Raw genomic sequence first — 15,796 nt, forward strand, 5'->3', positions numbered from 1 at the left:
ATATGGTTTATGTTTAAGGTTACAGTTTCTCTCATTTTTTCACTGCAACATTTAAATTCACCAAGAATTATAACGCTGCAGCTTCTGTTTTACACACATTCATCGATGATGATTTCACATAACTAAACAGTCTGCTGTACTGTTGTCGATTGTGCATCTCCCTCTTGCTCTTATATTTTTGTCATTTTCTAGTGTCTAGTTGAGTGAGGAGGATGGAGAGAGAGGGGGGGGGGGGGGGGGACAGAGAGGTTGAAGAACGAGAGACCAAAAAGTGAAGTTAGCTGGAAAAACAAAAGTAGTTTTTCATGCAAGTCGTGGAGGCTTTGTGTGTTTTCCAGTAGCACACAAGTCTGCATACTAAAAGGAGGGCTTGTACAGTTTGAATTAAAACACTTTAATATAAAACAACTCTATTACCAGTTTGCTTTGTGTACAGGTCTGCAGACTGGCAGGGTGATTCCCCAGTGTCTGTACTGAATAATGATATTTTAAGTGCTTGATGATTGGGTGGACTGCCTCTATGTGCTTAACAGACTGAAATAATGTTTCTTATCTTATCTGCTTTTTCACAAATGGTTCTTTAACTTCCTAAATGACTGTATCTTTGCCTAAAGGCTCCACCCTTAAACGGGTCGATTAGATTGAACTCTCTGACTTTTCACTCTAAAAAGTAGTACTAGTTTCACTCTTAGACACTACAAAAGGTCATCCACTTAACTAGGCTGCTTCTGAAGGTAACATTGTAATGTTTATCCAATTGAACTGAGGTTTGCAAATGTGGAAACAACATGTTCCATTAATATTAATTACAGTGCACTGCATGCATGACATTATGATTGGAAACTGAGGTTTGACCCTACGCTCGCCCCTGACTTAGTTTAAGAATTTGAATACTTCCTCTACTCTGCACAAACGTCCTGCCTAGTTTGGAAATTCATTCCTGCAGACAGAACTCGGGACTTAAAAAAAATCATCTTTACCTTTTTAAGCTCGTAATATCCAACAGATCTCTGCTGACCTGCTTTTCACGGTCCTTGACTCTTGTACAGTATTTTTGGTTCCTGTTTTGGTTTCTTTGATATCTATTCTCCTTTCTTATGTTTCTGAACTTCCTGTTATCTGTTACCCTTACCTCCCCCTGACTTGTCTATTTGTTCAGAGACAAGCGAAGCGTTTTCCACTTCCTGTTTTATTTTGGTAACTGCTTTTTGTTCTGTGCCGCCTCTGCTTTTCTTTTCATTCTAACAGTGTCAAAGAAACATTTTTTTATTACCTGTACATTGAGTACACTGAGTACGGATTCATTTGGTGATGCTGGCATGGTACGGCTCAATAAGTCACATATATAAATGAGATTCCTGCAGCAGAGAAACGATTTCACACTTTTTTCATCTGATTTTAACCAAAAACTCTGAACCTGTTGCACATCAGGTGATGTCTTCAGCATCAGTTACCGTGGTGATCTAACAGGTAAAGAGAGAGCCACTTTTATGACACTGAAAAGTCGGACTTTAAGCTCTTTTAGCTGGCTAACCCATCCCTCCAGTTTACCTGGTGCTTGTTTTGGATTCCTGCTTTGTTTCCTTTGGTCTTTGCTAATTTTTGGATTTTAATTTGCAGCTTTTTTGTTATTTTGTTTCCCTCTTTGTCCTGGATCCCGAGGATCCTCTCTCATCTCAAATTAAAATCTCAGATTTAGGTTAGAGGTATGTTGTACCAAAAACTGTGTAATTTTAGTATCTGTTTAACACACCAGAAGAAGAATCTTACAGCAGAACATAAGATGTGACATATTTTGTTTCTAAAAGTCTTCTCTTCAAAGTGGTTCACTGATGATTGTTTCATTTTTCATTAAATATATATACATATACACATATATCTTTTTGCATTAGCCTCATCTCCAATACAGATAATTAACTATAAATTACTGTAATAGATTCCTCTTTTTCTAATGCTCTGGCAGTGAAGGGGGTTTTCTCACCAGTCTCAGCTCAGGGATGGATCTGCTCAGCGTCCACTCCTGGCTGTTGGCAATATTTACTAGAGAGAGAGACAGACAGGGACAAACAGTCAGCGAGGCGGTGACACATCATTTAGATTACATACAGTAAAAAGGGCAGCCATCTTAACAGCCTGCAGGAGGGCAATAAATCACACAGCTGCTGCGTGACTGGCCTCACGTGCGGCCTGGCAGGTCGCCTTAATGAATATAACCTTTCAGTCACGATGGGGGATCCAACAAGGTGGAGCCACACCGCTCTTTATCCACTTTGCTCTCCCCGTGCTGGAAATGACGGGCAGCTGTGCGCTGAGCGATGGAAACCTTTAGTGTTCAACTTGCTGCTGCTCAAAGATGTCAGGCACCTTTTTAGGTTTGAACTAAAAGAAATTACAGCTAAATATATTTATATTTGACTCGTGATGAAATTATAACCTGGACACATGTGGAGGTGAAACAGCTATAAATGGCGTATGAGAGAAAGTAAAGTATGATCACCAAAATAGAATAACTTCAGTGACTCAACTGCTTTTCTGCCTGACAGCTGGCACAGTTTCTACCAAGCAGCAGCATCCAGAGGTAAACAACAAACAAACAAGAGTGCCAAAAAACAGTGATTCCTCTAATGAACTGCCTGCAAAACCAATTAGTTCCCACAGAGCCCCCACCAGTATTAACTGTACGGTCATGAAGAAAATCATGTTTACAGCCAGATATGAAAATAAACAAATAAATAAAACATTTTGGTCTGTTTAGCTGATTTCTGTTTCAGTTTTTAGAGGTCTTTGTCTTGTTTTCCCCCGTCTTCCTTGTTTAGTGTCAGCCCTTGTGTTTCAGTGCTCTCCTATGCCCTGTTTTGGTTTTACTACCTGCTTTTTGTTCCTTTCATCTGCTTTGTGATTGTTTGTTTGTGCCTTATTCCCTCATGCCTCTCGTTTTACAATCAGCCTTCTGTCTATACATAATCTCCGCTCTCCCTCTGTCACTGTTGGATTGTCTGCTTGTCTTTTGTGGATTTCTGTGTTCCTTATCTTCAACCCCTTGTGCCTTAAAGGGCTTGTTTGGGTTTTTTTTTTTAACCTAATGTTATTATCTGGACTTATTATAGGCAATAAAACTGCCTTTTTGTTTTAACATGATATACCTAAATTCTAGTATATCACCAGTTTGGATTAAACTTAGGGGTCTGGCTATCTTAAATGACCGGTGTGCAGTTGCTACCTGTCTGCTAAGTGAAGCCACTGAACTGGAAATCTACACCAAACTTCTGCCTTATGGAGCATTTTTAATGGTATTAACTGAGAGATAATGTGACCTGCTGCGCAAAGTTTGTGTATATTTTATAAGTCTGTCCATCTTCGAGGCTTTGAGTCCAAGTTCAGTGGGACACGATACAGTGACTACATTCATATATTAAATAGTTTGTTTTAAAGTTCTCAAATTTAAAGGAAGGTTATCATTAAAACTAAAACTCATAATCTATGCATGTATCTGTCTAAGTCATAGAGAGTCAAGAGACCAAGATCATATAAATGTCTGGTTTGTTTGGTCAACAGCCCAAAATTCCAAAAATCCAGTTTTCACTTTATATAAATAAAATAAAATGGCAGGAATTACTGGATAAATAAAATAAATATGAAAAGTTATTTGGGGTTCCTTTCCTCTTCAGCGACTTACCTAATCGACTAATTCTAAAATCATCAGGGGCCAATTTTAGCTGCAAACTTGGCTTGAAATTGTGTCTGTGATTGTGGCACACAGTTGTCTGCAGTGGTTCGGTCGCAGACAGCTGTGCCAGCGTTCCTATTGGGCAAAAGAGGTGGCATACACCCGATATGATGCGATGCCAACACCCAGAAACCCAGCTGCAGCTCCAGAGCCATTGGAGGGAAAGACAGACAGAAAAATTGATTCATAGACATAAAAAGCATCAGTGGCCAGTTTAGGTGCTCTGTCTGGGAACCCATCAGTGCTTGCCTAATGACCTATCCTCTGGGGGCAGCGGCTGATGTTTCACAGCTTCCGGTGTAACCAGCAGATGTTTCGAAATCTGATAGTTTGCCCTAAAGTTCCCGTTTCACAGACTGCGTGTGATTTCACAATTTTACTATGAATGCAGACATCAAAGGGAACCTACTAGGCTTTCCTGTATTTTTTTTTTTTTGTCATACTGTTACGATGGTGGATTTGTATTAAACATGGCCAAGTTTCAGATAATTACATCAGTGTGGCCCTTTTATGGTCATCTCACTTTTAGCCTATCAGAGATCACAGAGGTTATAGGGAAGGGAAGAGAGCTAAGGGTTTGTTTCAGGCTGCAGACAGGTCAAATGCTGGTTTCAGCATTGTACTTGGCTCAAAATGCTCTTTTTTCTCTCCACTCTCCTCATGGATTGTTTACCTGCATGCAGCCAAACCCAGTCAAACATGTTTGGTTTATACGGCTCAGACAACAAACAGTAACCAAAAAAGACCAAACATTGCTCACAGATATCTGCAAACTCACATGCAGATACAGAGTGTGTTTACAAAGATTAGAGGAGTGAAACACGACAGTCCTGCAGTAACACCTCATAAAAAAGGATTTACTGAACGACTGTCGTGTTAGACTGGATTCATATTTTTGTTAGGTGTACAATAGAGTCTGCTGACATGGTAGCAGCTCAGATTGAGTGCACTGTAATGCTAAAGCCAGGATAAACATGCTCACGGTAGCAGCATTAATTCTGATGTTTAGCAGGTGTCAAGCAGGCTTAGTTGACAGGTAGCACTCTGGACTGAAGCCGTGATGCCATTAATCCTGCACACGCTTTGTAGAAGTTTAACATCTCCATCTCATCAAGGTGGTTATGACTCTTTCTTTGTTAGCAGGAGAAAAGTTATGGAGTCCTTTGGACGACAGTTTTAGAGGCGGGGTCTTGCCCAACTTGGAAATTATTAACTTTTGGACTTTATGGACACATATATGCAACAAATTGAAAAACAACTGGGAAATATTGTCTTGATGCACAGTGTGGAGGACATTTTCAGCCTTGGTGGAGGTACATAGTCTTAGGCTATTCTTGTATAGATATGAGCTTTGTCTTGTTAGCCTCAAATAGTCCGATAAGATTGAAGATGAAGATCTGGAGGCTGAAACAGTGATGACTGTGGTGGCTGATGGAGATCAGTACACACAGCTGCAAAGCTGTCTGCACAGGGCTCCATCTCCATGGTTAAAAAAAGTTTTACACTTCTTCTTGCTGTGGGTTGATTGTAGAATATCTTGGTTCGCAACCAAGATTGCTGCAGAGTGGCTTTCCTCTCAAACAACATTGAATCTTCAGCTTCAAGGACCACTAATGCCTCTACAAGGTTTTTCAGGTTTTATAACGGTAGGCATTAGTCTTGATTCAGGAGCCATGCTGCCTGTGTTCTCCTTTTTTGGTTTTTGTTTTTCTGATAAAGAAAAAGCATTTATCAGAAAATACAAAGCAGGAAAGGAACTAGAGGAAGACAACGGGAGACCGGGAGGTTTTGGCAGACTACCCTGATAGATACACTGCCCATTATCCTCAGTGTGAATGTGTGATGTGTCCTTCAAAAACAGATGATGATTAAACTCAGGCCTGGTTCTAAGTCTAACACCACACACAGCGATGATGTGTTTCACACGATTAAAAAAGGCACTTACACACGAGCTGTTGCTGCAGCCAGCTCCCTCAGAAAAAGGCCAACTCCTACCACACACACACACACACACACACACACAGACTTTGCATGTCTTTGTCTGTCTTTCTGACTCAAAGCTCTCTTTATGGCCTGCTGCTGGTGCCAAAAACGATCAGACAATGTGATCCTTCTGCTGCTTCGACACACACATGCCTACGTAAAGCCAATTATCCTCAGTACCCTCTCCAAACCAATCACGAGTGATCCCTCACATCCCTTGTGTGCAGCCTGTAGCTGACATCCAAAACTTAATTCTGTTTTTAGGAAATTTTGTCTCTCAAGCATGTGTCACTGCACACAGACACATACATGCACACACACGCACACACACACACACCTCCTCCACCCTATGTTTCATCAGGCTCTATAGCAGCAGCAGCAGAAGCAGCAGTCCTGCCGGTTGCCATGGCAACACTTCCTCCTGCCTTGAGTATGTGTGTGAATGTGTGTGTGTGTGTGTGTGTGTGTGCACGGTCGGCGAGGCTGGTCTGACTGTTTGAGTGAATCCACAGTGTGCATGTGTAACAGTGTGAATACACAATGAGTGAATGAATGCATAAACACACACACACACACACTCCCTCGCTCGCTGGCTCCCACAGGCCGACACTCGCTTCGTCTTTGAGCAAACATGTTGGTGAAAGAGATGCACTGTTGTACGCTGCAGCCACTCAACTCACAACCCAACAATCCTGAAGCTTAGAAAAGGCACACGCGAGGTTCACACATGAATTTAAATTAAACCTGACGGAGACAAAGAGGGTGAGAAAGAAGGTGCAAAAATAAAAAAAATCAAGCTCCTTATAGTGGCAGATCATGCAGTGGGTGGACTATCAAAGACAGGATTAGAGATGTTCTTGATTCGCTGTGAATCCTCACTTCCCTTTTTTGACGTGGGTGAACGAATATCATCTTATGTCTTTCCTCTTTTCTAATCATTCCAGCTTTATGGAGCGACGCAATCCGACCACCAGCTCCTCTCCCTTTTGGCTTCATTAGGAGACTTAAAGCCATGCTGGGAACACTGCTTAACTGTGTGTGTGTTGGGGGTGTTAGTGTCAGTGTTTGTGCGTGCAGATTACCCCTCTAGCGATGTGAAATTGGCCCCGCGCTCTGAGGGGAATTAGGTTAAAACTGTCCAAGATGATTCTATTGTCAATCCTCAGATCAAAGAACTTCATCTATCATCAATTTGCAGACGCACATGGCTTTGGGGAAACGTGACAGTGTTAAAGCCTGCAGATAGATTCTGTGCAGGCTTCTTTAAAAAGATCAACCCCACCCCACCCAAATCATTTCTAATGGATGCCCGTGCACGGATGAAGGGGCTAGGCTGATAAATGTTTGGCTGCATACAGGAGTCCCTGTCTGAAGGATGGATTTGAAGTTGAAGAGGTGACAGTGATGATGTGTTTGTGACCTCCTACCTTCCTCCTCACTGGAGTCTCTCTGTATATAGACGGGAGGCGCTGTGGAGGATGACCCCGCTGCCCCCGAGCTGCTCTTTGTGAAAATGCCACTGATGAACTTGAGCATCTTTCTGTCTTTAGCAGAGCCTCTTTGGCCCTGCTGTCCTTGCTGAGCTTCTCTTGCCAGGCCCAGGTCTTCAGAGAGGCTGTTCAGGTCACTGTTATCCAGCGTGCGGCTTTTGCCTTTGCGAGCCGGTTTGGGGGCCTGGGTAGGAGGTGCAGGTAGGGAGGTTGAGCCGCTCTTTAGCCTGTCCTTTCTGGGGATGTCTCTCATCACTGCAGCCATGCCACCTCCAATCTCCAGCTGTATTCCAGTTTGAGCCTCATCCTGCAGGTCCCGCCATCCTTCGGTCCTGCTCGCCTCGGCCCAGGAGGCCCTGCAGGGGCCTGGCGAGCGCGTCGTCACGCGGCAGTCCTTGCGATCGAGGCTCTGGGCTGAGGTAGGGCTGCGTTCTCTACCCTCCCGGGAGTCGCGGCCGCGGGTGGCCACGCTGCTGTGAGACTTGAGCAGGCTCACGGGCCGCTGTCCTGCAGGGCGGATAGGGAGGCTGGTCCTGGTTGGGGTGCGGCTGGGCTCGGCCACCTCCATAGGGGGTGTTGTGGTTAGAGATGGAGACCTGCATTGCTTTGCCTCTGGGCTGGAAAACGGCTTCTCGACTACGTCTGCTGACTTTGTCTTCTGAATCGTGACTCTCTCAGCAGGTAAGGGGATAGAGAGGTTGCATGGTGGCTTTTCAGCCACTTTACTGGGGACATTTGAGGGTAGTTTATCTGTCAGAGGGCTGAGGGATCTCCTCTCTCCTTCCTTGAGTTCATCAGTGCCCCCTTTCACAATGACAGCATCTTCAGCTCTTTGTGGTTCCCCTAAAACCACTCCAGCTCCATTTTCAGTCCGTGTGGAAGCTCCACCTTCAGCTTCCACTCTCTCATCTCCTGGTCTGGCCTCCACCTCCTTCCCCTGGTTGCTGTTCTTGGCCTCATCTCCATTCTCTTCCACAGCCTCTACCTTGACCAGGGTGAGGGAAATGAGGTAGGTGGTGCGTTGCTGCAGGGCGCCGCCTCCGCTCATGTGGTCAGGCTTCAGTAGACACACAGTAGATGAATGAAACCAGACAGAGCAACATGAGCAACTGACGCTTTTCCAGCGTGTTCGGATGTGAAACAATCTGACGACACGACAAGGACGAAAAACTTACACGGAGGAAGATTAAGTTTCTCCTCGGAAGACACAACAGCAGAGAGACTCTTGGGCTCATCCATCCCCCAAATCCCTCTTTCTTTGTTTCGGATTTTAATTTCCGTCACGGATTTCTTCTCTCACTCTAATTGTCATTTCTCTGTGATTCAAAAACAAAACCCACCCTTCCTGACAACCTTCAGGACCACTGTCAGTACAGTGGAAGCAGCTCTTTTGTTCCTAGAAAACACCCAATTAAAATGTATCCACAACACATGCATGCAGCCACTGAGACAAAAATATCTTCATTATGGTGTCTGATGCCTCATTCTTTATGGTAATCATTTACATGACCTTATTTTATGTGCAGCACTCCCTCAGCTTACATGTTGCTCTGTCCAACCGCTTCAAAAATCTTGATTCATTCGGAATAACAGCTGCCCTGCATCATACGTCATCAAGGATGTGCTGGAGAGCAGCTGTAAAGTGAAAAGGTGAAGTCTTTAAAGATTCATTAGCGTCACCCTAAAGCAGCATGGCACAGTAACCTCCAGAGCTGAATGCAGTCCAGTCCAAATCATGGGCTCTCATTGCACACCTCACATGCGTGTTGACAGCAGCATCCATTCAGAGAGCGCGGCGGCAAAAAAGCAAGCAGCCTCACGGAGACGCACAGGAAGGACACCGATGAGGGCTGGAGGGGATCGGGAGCAGAAGCCAGGAGAAGATGGATGGAATTCTGGGGAAATGCATGACCGAGCGAGGGCGCGTCCGGCCATCACGCCCCTCTCTCTGTCTCCTGGGCAGCCAGTGTCCTGTGAGCGCATCAGGCGCCAAGCACAAGTGGAGACGCTGAGGCGAGTCACAGCTCCTCGACTGCCTGTGAAGCCTTCTGACAGAGACACCGTCGCACAGGTTCAGCGAGTCCAAATCGCATCACGTACACACACACACACACACATGCAACGCACCCTCACACATGCACAGCTCTTCTCTCTCGCACTCTGCGTTTCTCTCTCCTTTCCGCTCACTGATAGGAATCTCTGATGTCCCTCCCTCTACATGCCCCTCCTTGTTCCAATAGGCGATCCATACAATGCAGAGCGATCCTGCTTCTCCTTCCTTGCTTTTCCCTCCTCTATTTTCTCTCCCTCTGCTTTTCCTGCTGCTCCTCTCAGACAGTGCAGGGTCCCTGCTTTTTTACGGCTCATCCCCATCCCCTCCCTTCCATCTTTCTCCCTGTATGCCAGAGAGGATGAGGAGGGGGTGAGAGGCAGGGACTGGTGGTAAATCATCAATGCACACACACACAAACTGGACCTGCTAAATGAGGGGAGGCTGCAGTAGAAGAGATCAGTGGTAAGGAGAGGCAAGTGTGCAGGGTTCAGCCAAGAATGACAAAGAGTGGGAAAAGGATGTGTGTTTGTGGGCTGGGTGTGTTTTCCAAGTGCCAGAAAATCTTCATCAAGATCATTCAGCTGTCTATTTATGTGAATGTGCGTGTGTGTGTGTGTGTGTGTGTGTGTGTGTGTGTGTGTGTGTGTGTGTGTGTGTGTGTGTGGGGCTTCGTGTAGCTCCTCCTCAGTAGGAGGCTTGGCTTGTTTGTTGCTAAGGTGTTACAATCTTCCTGGCTCTGGTGGCACAATCATCTCCTCCATGTCCTTCCTCCTCCTCCTCCTCCTTCTTTCCCTCTGTACATCCTTTATCACAATTGCTCCCTGGATATAAAAAACAGTCTTTGTGAACATGTGTGTGTCCATGTGTGTGTGTGTGGGTGAAAGAGATTTCCTGTGAGTGTATTGATCTGCAGTGTATTGCCTTTTACGGCGTGTGTTCATTAGCAGAAGTGGGTGGGCTCACAGCATGAGAGGATAAGAGGGTATTGGACATCAATTTTTGAACCGCAGAGTGGAAAATATGACCAGAATAATTAATCACACATGTTTTATTCGCATTTTTTTCATGTGATGAAAAGATTTTCTTTGTGTTTTAAGATACAGGAAATCGCCTGTGAGTGAAACTTGTGCACAAACAGCACGTGGAAAAAAGACTTGTCTGCTGTTTTCATAATTACACCTTCACTGTTCGGAAACTAGTGCAAAAATGCAAGAACATCTGAATGAAATGCCATATATAATAAAATAATTGGTTTTTAAAACTTTCAAACATTCACTCTAATGACAGAAAATTCACACATTTGAGGAGATTGAAAGATAGATTTTTGTCATTGTTCTCCTTCAAAACTGGAATTTAATATTAAAATAGTGGCTGATTGATCTTAATCTCGCCGGCTAAGACAAAAGCGCAAGAGGAACTGCTGCAATTATGCTGTGTGCAACACCAGAAGCACTGCAGCAAACATGATTACACATCCATCTCGTGAGTTATTACCGGGTGTAATTTTGTGTTAATTACTCTCTGACTTAAAAAAAAAAAAGTGAAATCAGAGGATGTCTCCCGGCACGGTTGCACCACTCTCAACCTCCCACCATCATCCCATAATACAGGATGTGACTGTCCACCTGCTCAGCCCGCTCCCCCTCCCTTCCACAGTCAGCGAGAGGGCAATAACTACTCGCGCTGAATACAAAGGACCTCTGACAACCAGCCTTTGGCTCAAGGGGAAAACACACGACCTGAGAGGAGCAGCGGCCGATGAATCAAAACCTCAGACAGGAAGATCAAGCTGAGCTGCTTTTTAAATGACACACACACACACACACACACACACACACACACACACACACACACACACACACACACACACACACACCGAGTTGTGACATTATGTGAGTGTAAAATCCATTTTTAACAAGTGCGAGCAGGGACACGACACGAAAGTGCAGGCTGGGGTGCTGCAGTTGGTGAATCTCATTATTGGGAAAAAGACACCCACATGTAAAACCAAATTAGGCAGACACACATAAATACTGTCACTGGCATGCATGCAGACAAAGCTACCCCCAGACAAACACATACACACTGACACTCATGCAGCGGGTGCTGTCAGATGGACAGTGGCCAAGGGCAGTGGTCATGCTGGGTGATTTTTTATTTCTCCTTCACTATGAGCTGCCCTCACTCTCTTCCCCCCACCTCAGCCTCTCGCTCTGCTGCCGTGCTGCAGTGAACACCAGTCAGATTCACATTTAAATGTCTTCATTTAGCTCCCAGGAGCACCTTTTTCTTACGCCTCGCCTCTGCCTTTTTTCAGCCTTTTCCTTGGCACACAGTCAGTCGACCACGTCCCACTCGCTCATTAAGTCCAAACGAGCGGTGGCTCTCTTTTTAGCAGCAGTGAACTCTCACACTCACAGATCCAGGCCCCCGCCGAGGATACGCTCACTACAGCGCCAACACTCCAGCAGCCTAATTACACAGAAAATTCAGCTGAATGTTTTTAGAGGTAGGGGATGCCTCTGAGAGTGTGTCAAAATCTGCCAGGCCCTAAAAAGACCTCAAAGCTCAAAAGAATCCATCAGGGAGCCTACTGACCTTCAGTTCACAGACGAGCAGAGCAACAGGCTAGCATGTAACCCCGTTAGCTCATCATCAGTGACCCAAATGACAATGGAAACCACCTAAAAACTGTGGGATTGCTGTTTTTTGCACATCTTGTTGAGCTGTTACGTGACAAACAAACAAAACGTTAACAGCTGTGTTTCACTTAGTTGAATGGGCGAAATGACACGCCATGTTGCTCAAATGCATTTTCCCCAAGTTTTTCCATACTTTTAAAGTGAACAAAGATCCGATTGTCTTAGATGAGTTATTTTACAGAAAATAAAAAAGTGTGCATAATTGAGATTTGCTCTGAATAAAGCAGTGGTTGTGATTTTTTCTTTTTCATTAGAGGGAAAAAATGATAATAATGTGAACCCGACTGCACCTCCTCTTGGATCTGTTTTCAGGCATCAGAAAATCTATCTGGTTGTGTTGTGTTGATACAATGGATTAAGCAAACGGCTTTCACCTAATAGGGTGGAGTTTCAATCCTACATGAAACAAAATTAGGAGACGAATCTTTTATTTATTGTGACACACCTGGACAGGACTCTGCTTTTCTGGAAGGAGATGCATGAAGAAAAAGGAGGAGGAGATCTGCTTGGGTTTGTATTTTGGCCTTTTCTAGATTTCTGCTTAGTTTAGCTTTAATCATATGAGAAAGATAAGAACAGTGACCAAAGAAATGTAAGATTCTGAAACTTGAAGCAACGACATGAAAAAGACCTGTGAGCAAGAAAAAATGGGCGAACCCCAAGTTAAACGTCTCTCAACTCTGAGGTGATGACCAAGGTTAGCAAATGATAGCTATGATTGACTTGAGAGGTTGAATTCATTAGGTCAGTTAATCCCAAAGTGCATTCTCTGGCCCCCTTGTGGACCATGAAGGTACTGCAGATAGGCCTTGACTAGCGATTTACAATAAAGGAATTAAACATTTCTATTTTCAGTTAACTGAAAATCTTAATTCTTATTACAAAATTCATTTTTGTAGGCTAAATTAAACGATAATTTTGGCTTAAATCTAATGGATAAAATTCATTGGGACTGGCTCTAATACTTAATGATGATTAATGTATTCATTAATGTAATACTTAATGCTAAAGAAAACTATAGATGCATAGAATTCATACTCAGACCGGAAAAAAAACCTCTAACCTTAAAGCAAGGATCTGTTAATTAGTAAGTTAATGCTATTTCAAAATGACAAGGTCAGTTCATATATATATATATATATATAATATGTATATATATATATATATATATATATATATATATATATATATATATATATATATATATATATATATATATATATATATATATATATATATATATATATATATATATATATATATATATATATAAAATAGTCTCAGCCATTCCCATTATAATGGTGATCTGTTGTTCGTCTTTAAGTACAAGCTATGGATGGAACTGTTAACAGCTTGGCCTTATAAAAAGAGGTCAGTGAACTAAACTATGTACGTTGTTTAATATCAAAATATCCTTTAAAACATTGCCTCTCACAGTCAGTCTGTGGGCCTGTGGGAAGCAAAGAGAGACTGATACTACTCGCATACTACTGCACATTTCATTCATCCACAGCTGCACAGGATGACACCATGTGAGCGTTTCCTTTCATCTTGAAACTCCTCTAGCTGTCACAGCAGACTAAACAGTTCACCACACTGCTAGTTAACGGTAAATTTCTCATTAGTTCATTTTTCCACTTTTGTTTTCGACTCAGTCCGTTTCCGAGGAGTGTTGAGTTCCTCCTGTTTAGTCCACGGATGTTTAGTTTGATTTTAAGTTTTTTCAGTGTGAGTTTGCGGTTCATCAGAGGAAGATCTAAAAAGAATTGGTATCAAAATCAAAACTATGCTCAGTGAAAATATGAGACCCAAACTATATATCAAGCCTCTTCATGTTTGTTATACTTCTAAAATTATATTAACTGGCCAAAACTAGAACTAAAGATGTTTCCTCTTTTTCTTTTAAAACCTGTTTTACTCAACTGGCAACATAAACCACCGTCATCTGAACAGAGGACTAACTGAAAGTGTTTGATGTGTGTGTTTTTCGCAGTCACACAGAAGCAATGACTCAGTGATCAAAGCTTTGAGAGTCCATCACGTCCTTCACAGGTAGTGAGAAGCAGGGTACACAGTGGACCGGTCATCGGCCAATTACACTGATTTAAAAATAACCTTTAACCTAAATGCTGGTCTTATGTGTAGTAGGCACCGAGGTGGGGCAGAAAGTAACATCAAAGTGTGGGAATCACAGAAAATGTGTTTTCAGGAAATTGCATTACTACTCCTGTTGTTTGTGACGCCACTAGTGTTAAACAGAAACGGAAATCAGTGGAAAGCATCTCAGCAAGTTCTCTGAATCTTAACTAATAACAAAGTGTGAAGGTATTGTGCCTTTAAAGAGTCACATATAGTAAGAGCAGGCTGACTTAACTTCCACATTAAGTCAGACTTTTTGCTTAAGATGTCTGAGGCTCCTAATCATCAGTTTTATAAATGTGTGGTTAGTTAAATTTGACCTTTTCTTTAGGATTTACTTCATTACATGAAAGGAAATGGAAACATGAACGTGTTTGGTTTCTGATTGCTGTTTCTTAAATATGCAGTGGTTATGCTAGCTGAGATTAAGATGAGCTGTGTGTTTGCCATGCACTAAATTGACCTTGCCCTACTTTGCACCACTTATATAGTGAGTACAATTAATTGGCATACTTAAATGTGCTTTAAGTATTTATTGAGCACTTTGAGCCAACTGTTGTTGTGAATTGGCACTATACACATAAAAACTGAAGTGAACTGAACTGACAATGCAACATCAAATTGTGAAGCCGGGTCCTTTCCACGCAGCAGTGACAAAAGCTTTTTTGTGCTCTTGTTCCTTTAACTTAAACATACAATTTTAGTACTTCCCCTACTTTTACATCTCACTTACTGTGCACTACCTTTCCACAGAAATCTGAAAACAAAATCACAGGTAGATCAACAGTAACTCGTGTCACATTAACAAGAAAAGGTGGGAAGTAGGATGAGGAAATGATGTAAAACTGATCAGCGTTACATGTAAGGCCCTGTTTATTTGAAAGGAAGTGGCTTTGAGGGCAGTTGCAGATTGGCAGAAAGGAAGTAGGCCGCACAGCAGGTTTTATGCTGCTGCCATGGCGATGGCTGCTGAGGTGGTGTCGCCATTGGTTGCCCATGTCCAGAGCCTGGCTGATAAATAAATGCCAGTACACACCTGCAGCAACGTGGTAAATGTTTTCCTTCACAGTAAAACGATAATGGAAATGAGCCTCTCTTCCACTGAAGAGTCACACCGACTGACACAGGAAGTGAAGGGGAAGATATAAATCACCTAAACTGTCTTGTTCTCACCCACCATAGCATTAAAACTTATCATTTGTAAGCTGTTTTCCCATGTTAACACGCCAAGAATAACACTAAAATGAATATCCTGTTATTGTGACAACAGCTTTTGCAGTTTACAGGTAAAGGTCAATCACAAAGAGCAGCCAAGCTTAAGAAAGAGGAGCTTACCTTGAATACTGTGGAGGTAAACTTTAAGGCCTGAGCGCAGCTGTTGATCCCCCACCCTTTCAAACTGCTTGGCCAGTCTGTTGATTGCAGTCTGAAGGGAATCATGCCTCTTGATCTCTGCTTTTATTGCAGCGGAGTTCACCGTTTTGCTGTTGCTGGTCATCCTGACACATGGATCGGTGGTAAAGTGAAGCAAACAGCTGCTTCAGCCCATTTGAACTCCTGGCTGTTTGTTCCACAAGAAGAGCTCCAGACGCACAGATGGAGCAGAAACAAGAAGCAAAGGCGGCTCGGGGTGTCTCTCTTTCACTCGCTCTCTCTCGCTCTGTCTTTCTAGACCACAAAGTCGGATCACGACAATGCACGT

The 15,796-nt window shown here is 43.2% G+C and overlaps 1 protein-coding gene across 5 annotated transcripts in view; it reads right to left on the reverse strand.

Annotated features, from left to right (window-relative positions):
- The window catches only part of agap2 (ArfGAP with GTPase domain, ankyrin repeat and PH domain 2), a 34,880-nt gene extending 19,084 nt beyond the window's left edge, over positions 1-15,796 (reverse strand). For 3 of the 5 annotated variants that reach the window (XM_026154102.1, XM_026154101.1, XM_026154100.1), the window contains exons 1-3: positions 8,376-8,956; positions 7,138-8,257; positions 1,982-2,040 (exon numbers count right to left, since the gene is read on the reverse strand). In XM_026154102.1, coding sequence (XP_026009887.1) covers positions 1,982-2,040; positions 7,138-8,257; positions 8,376-8,435 — 1,239 coding nt within the window. In that variant the 5' untranslated portion in view covers positions 8,436-8,956. Of the gene's footprint in view, positions 1-1,981; positions 2,041-7,137; positions 8,258-8,375; positions 8,957-15,429 lie in introns of those variants that run through there. The other 2 variants (XM_026154104.1, XM_026154103.1) reach the window with 2 other exon arrangements.

This window comes from Astatotilapia calliptera, chromosome 20, assembly GCF_900246225.1.
Source record: "Astatotilapia calliptera chromosome 20, fAstCal1.2, whole genome shotgun sequence".
Classification (NCBI taxonomy): domain Eukaryota; kingdom Metazoa; phylum Chordata; class Actinopteri; order Cichliformes; family Cichlidae; genus Astatotilapia; species Astatotilapia calliptera.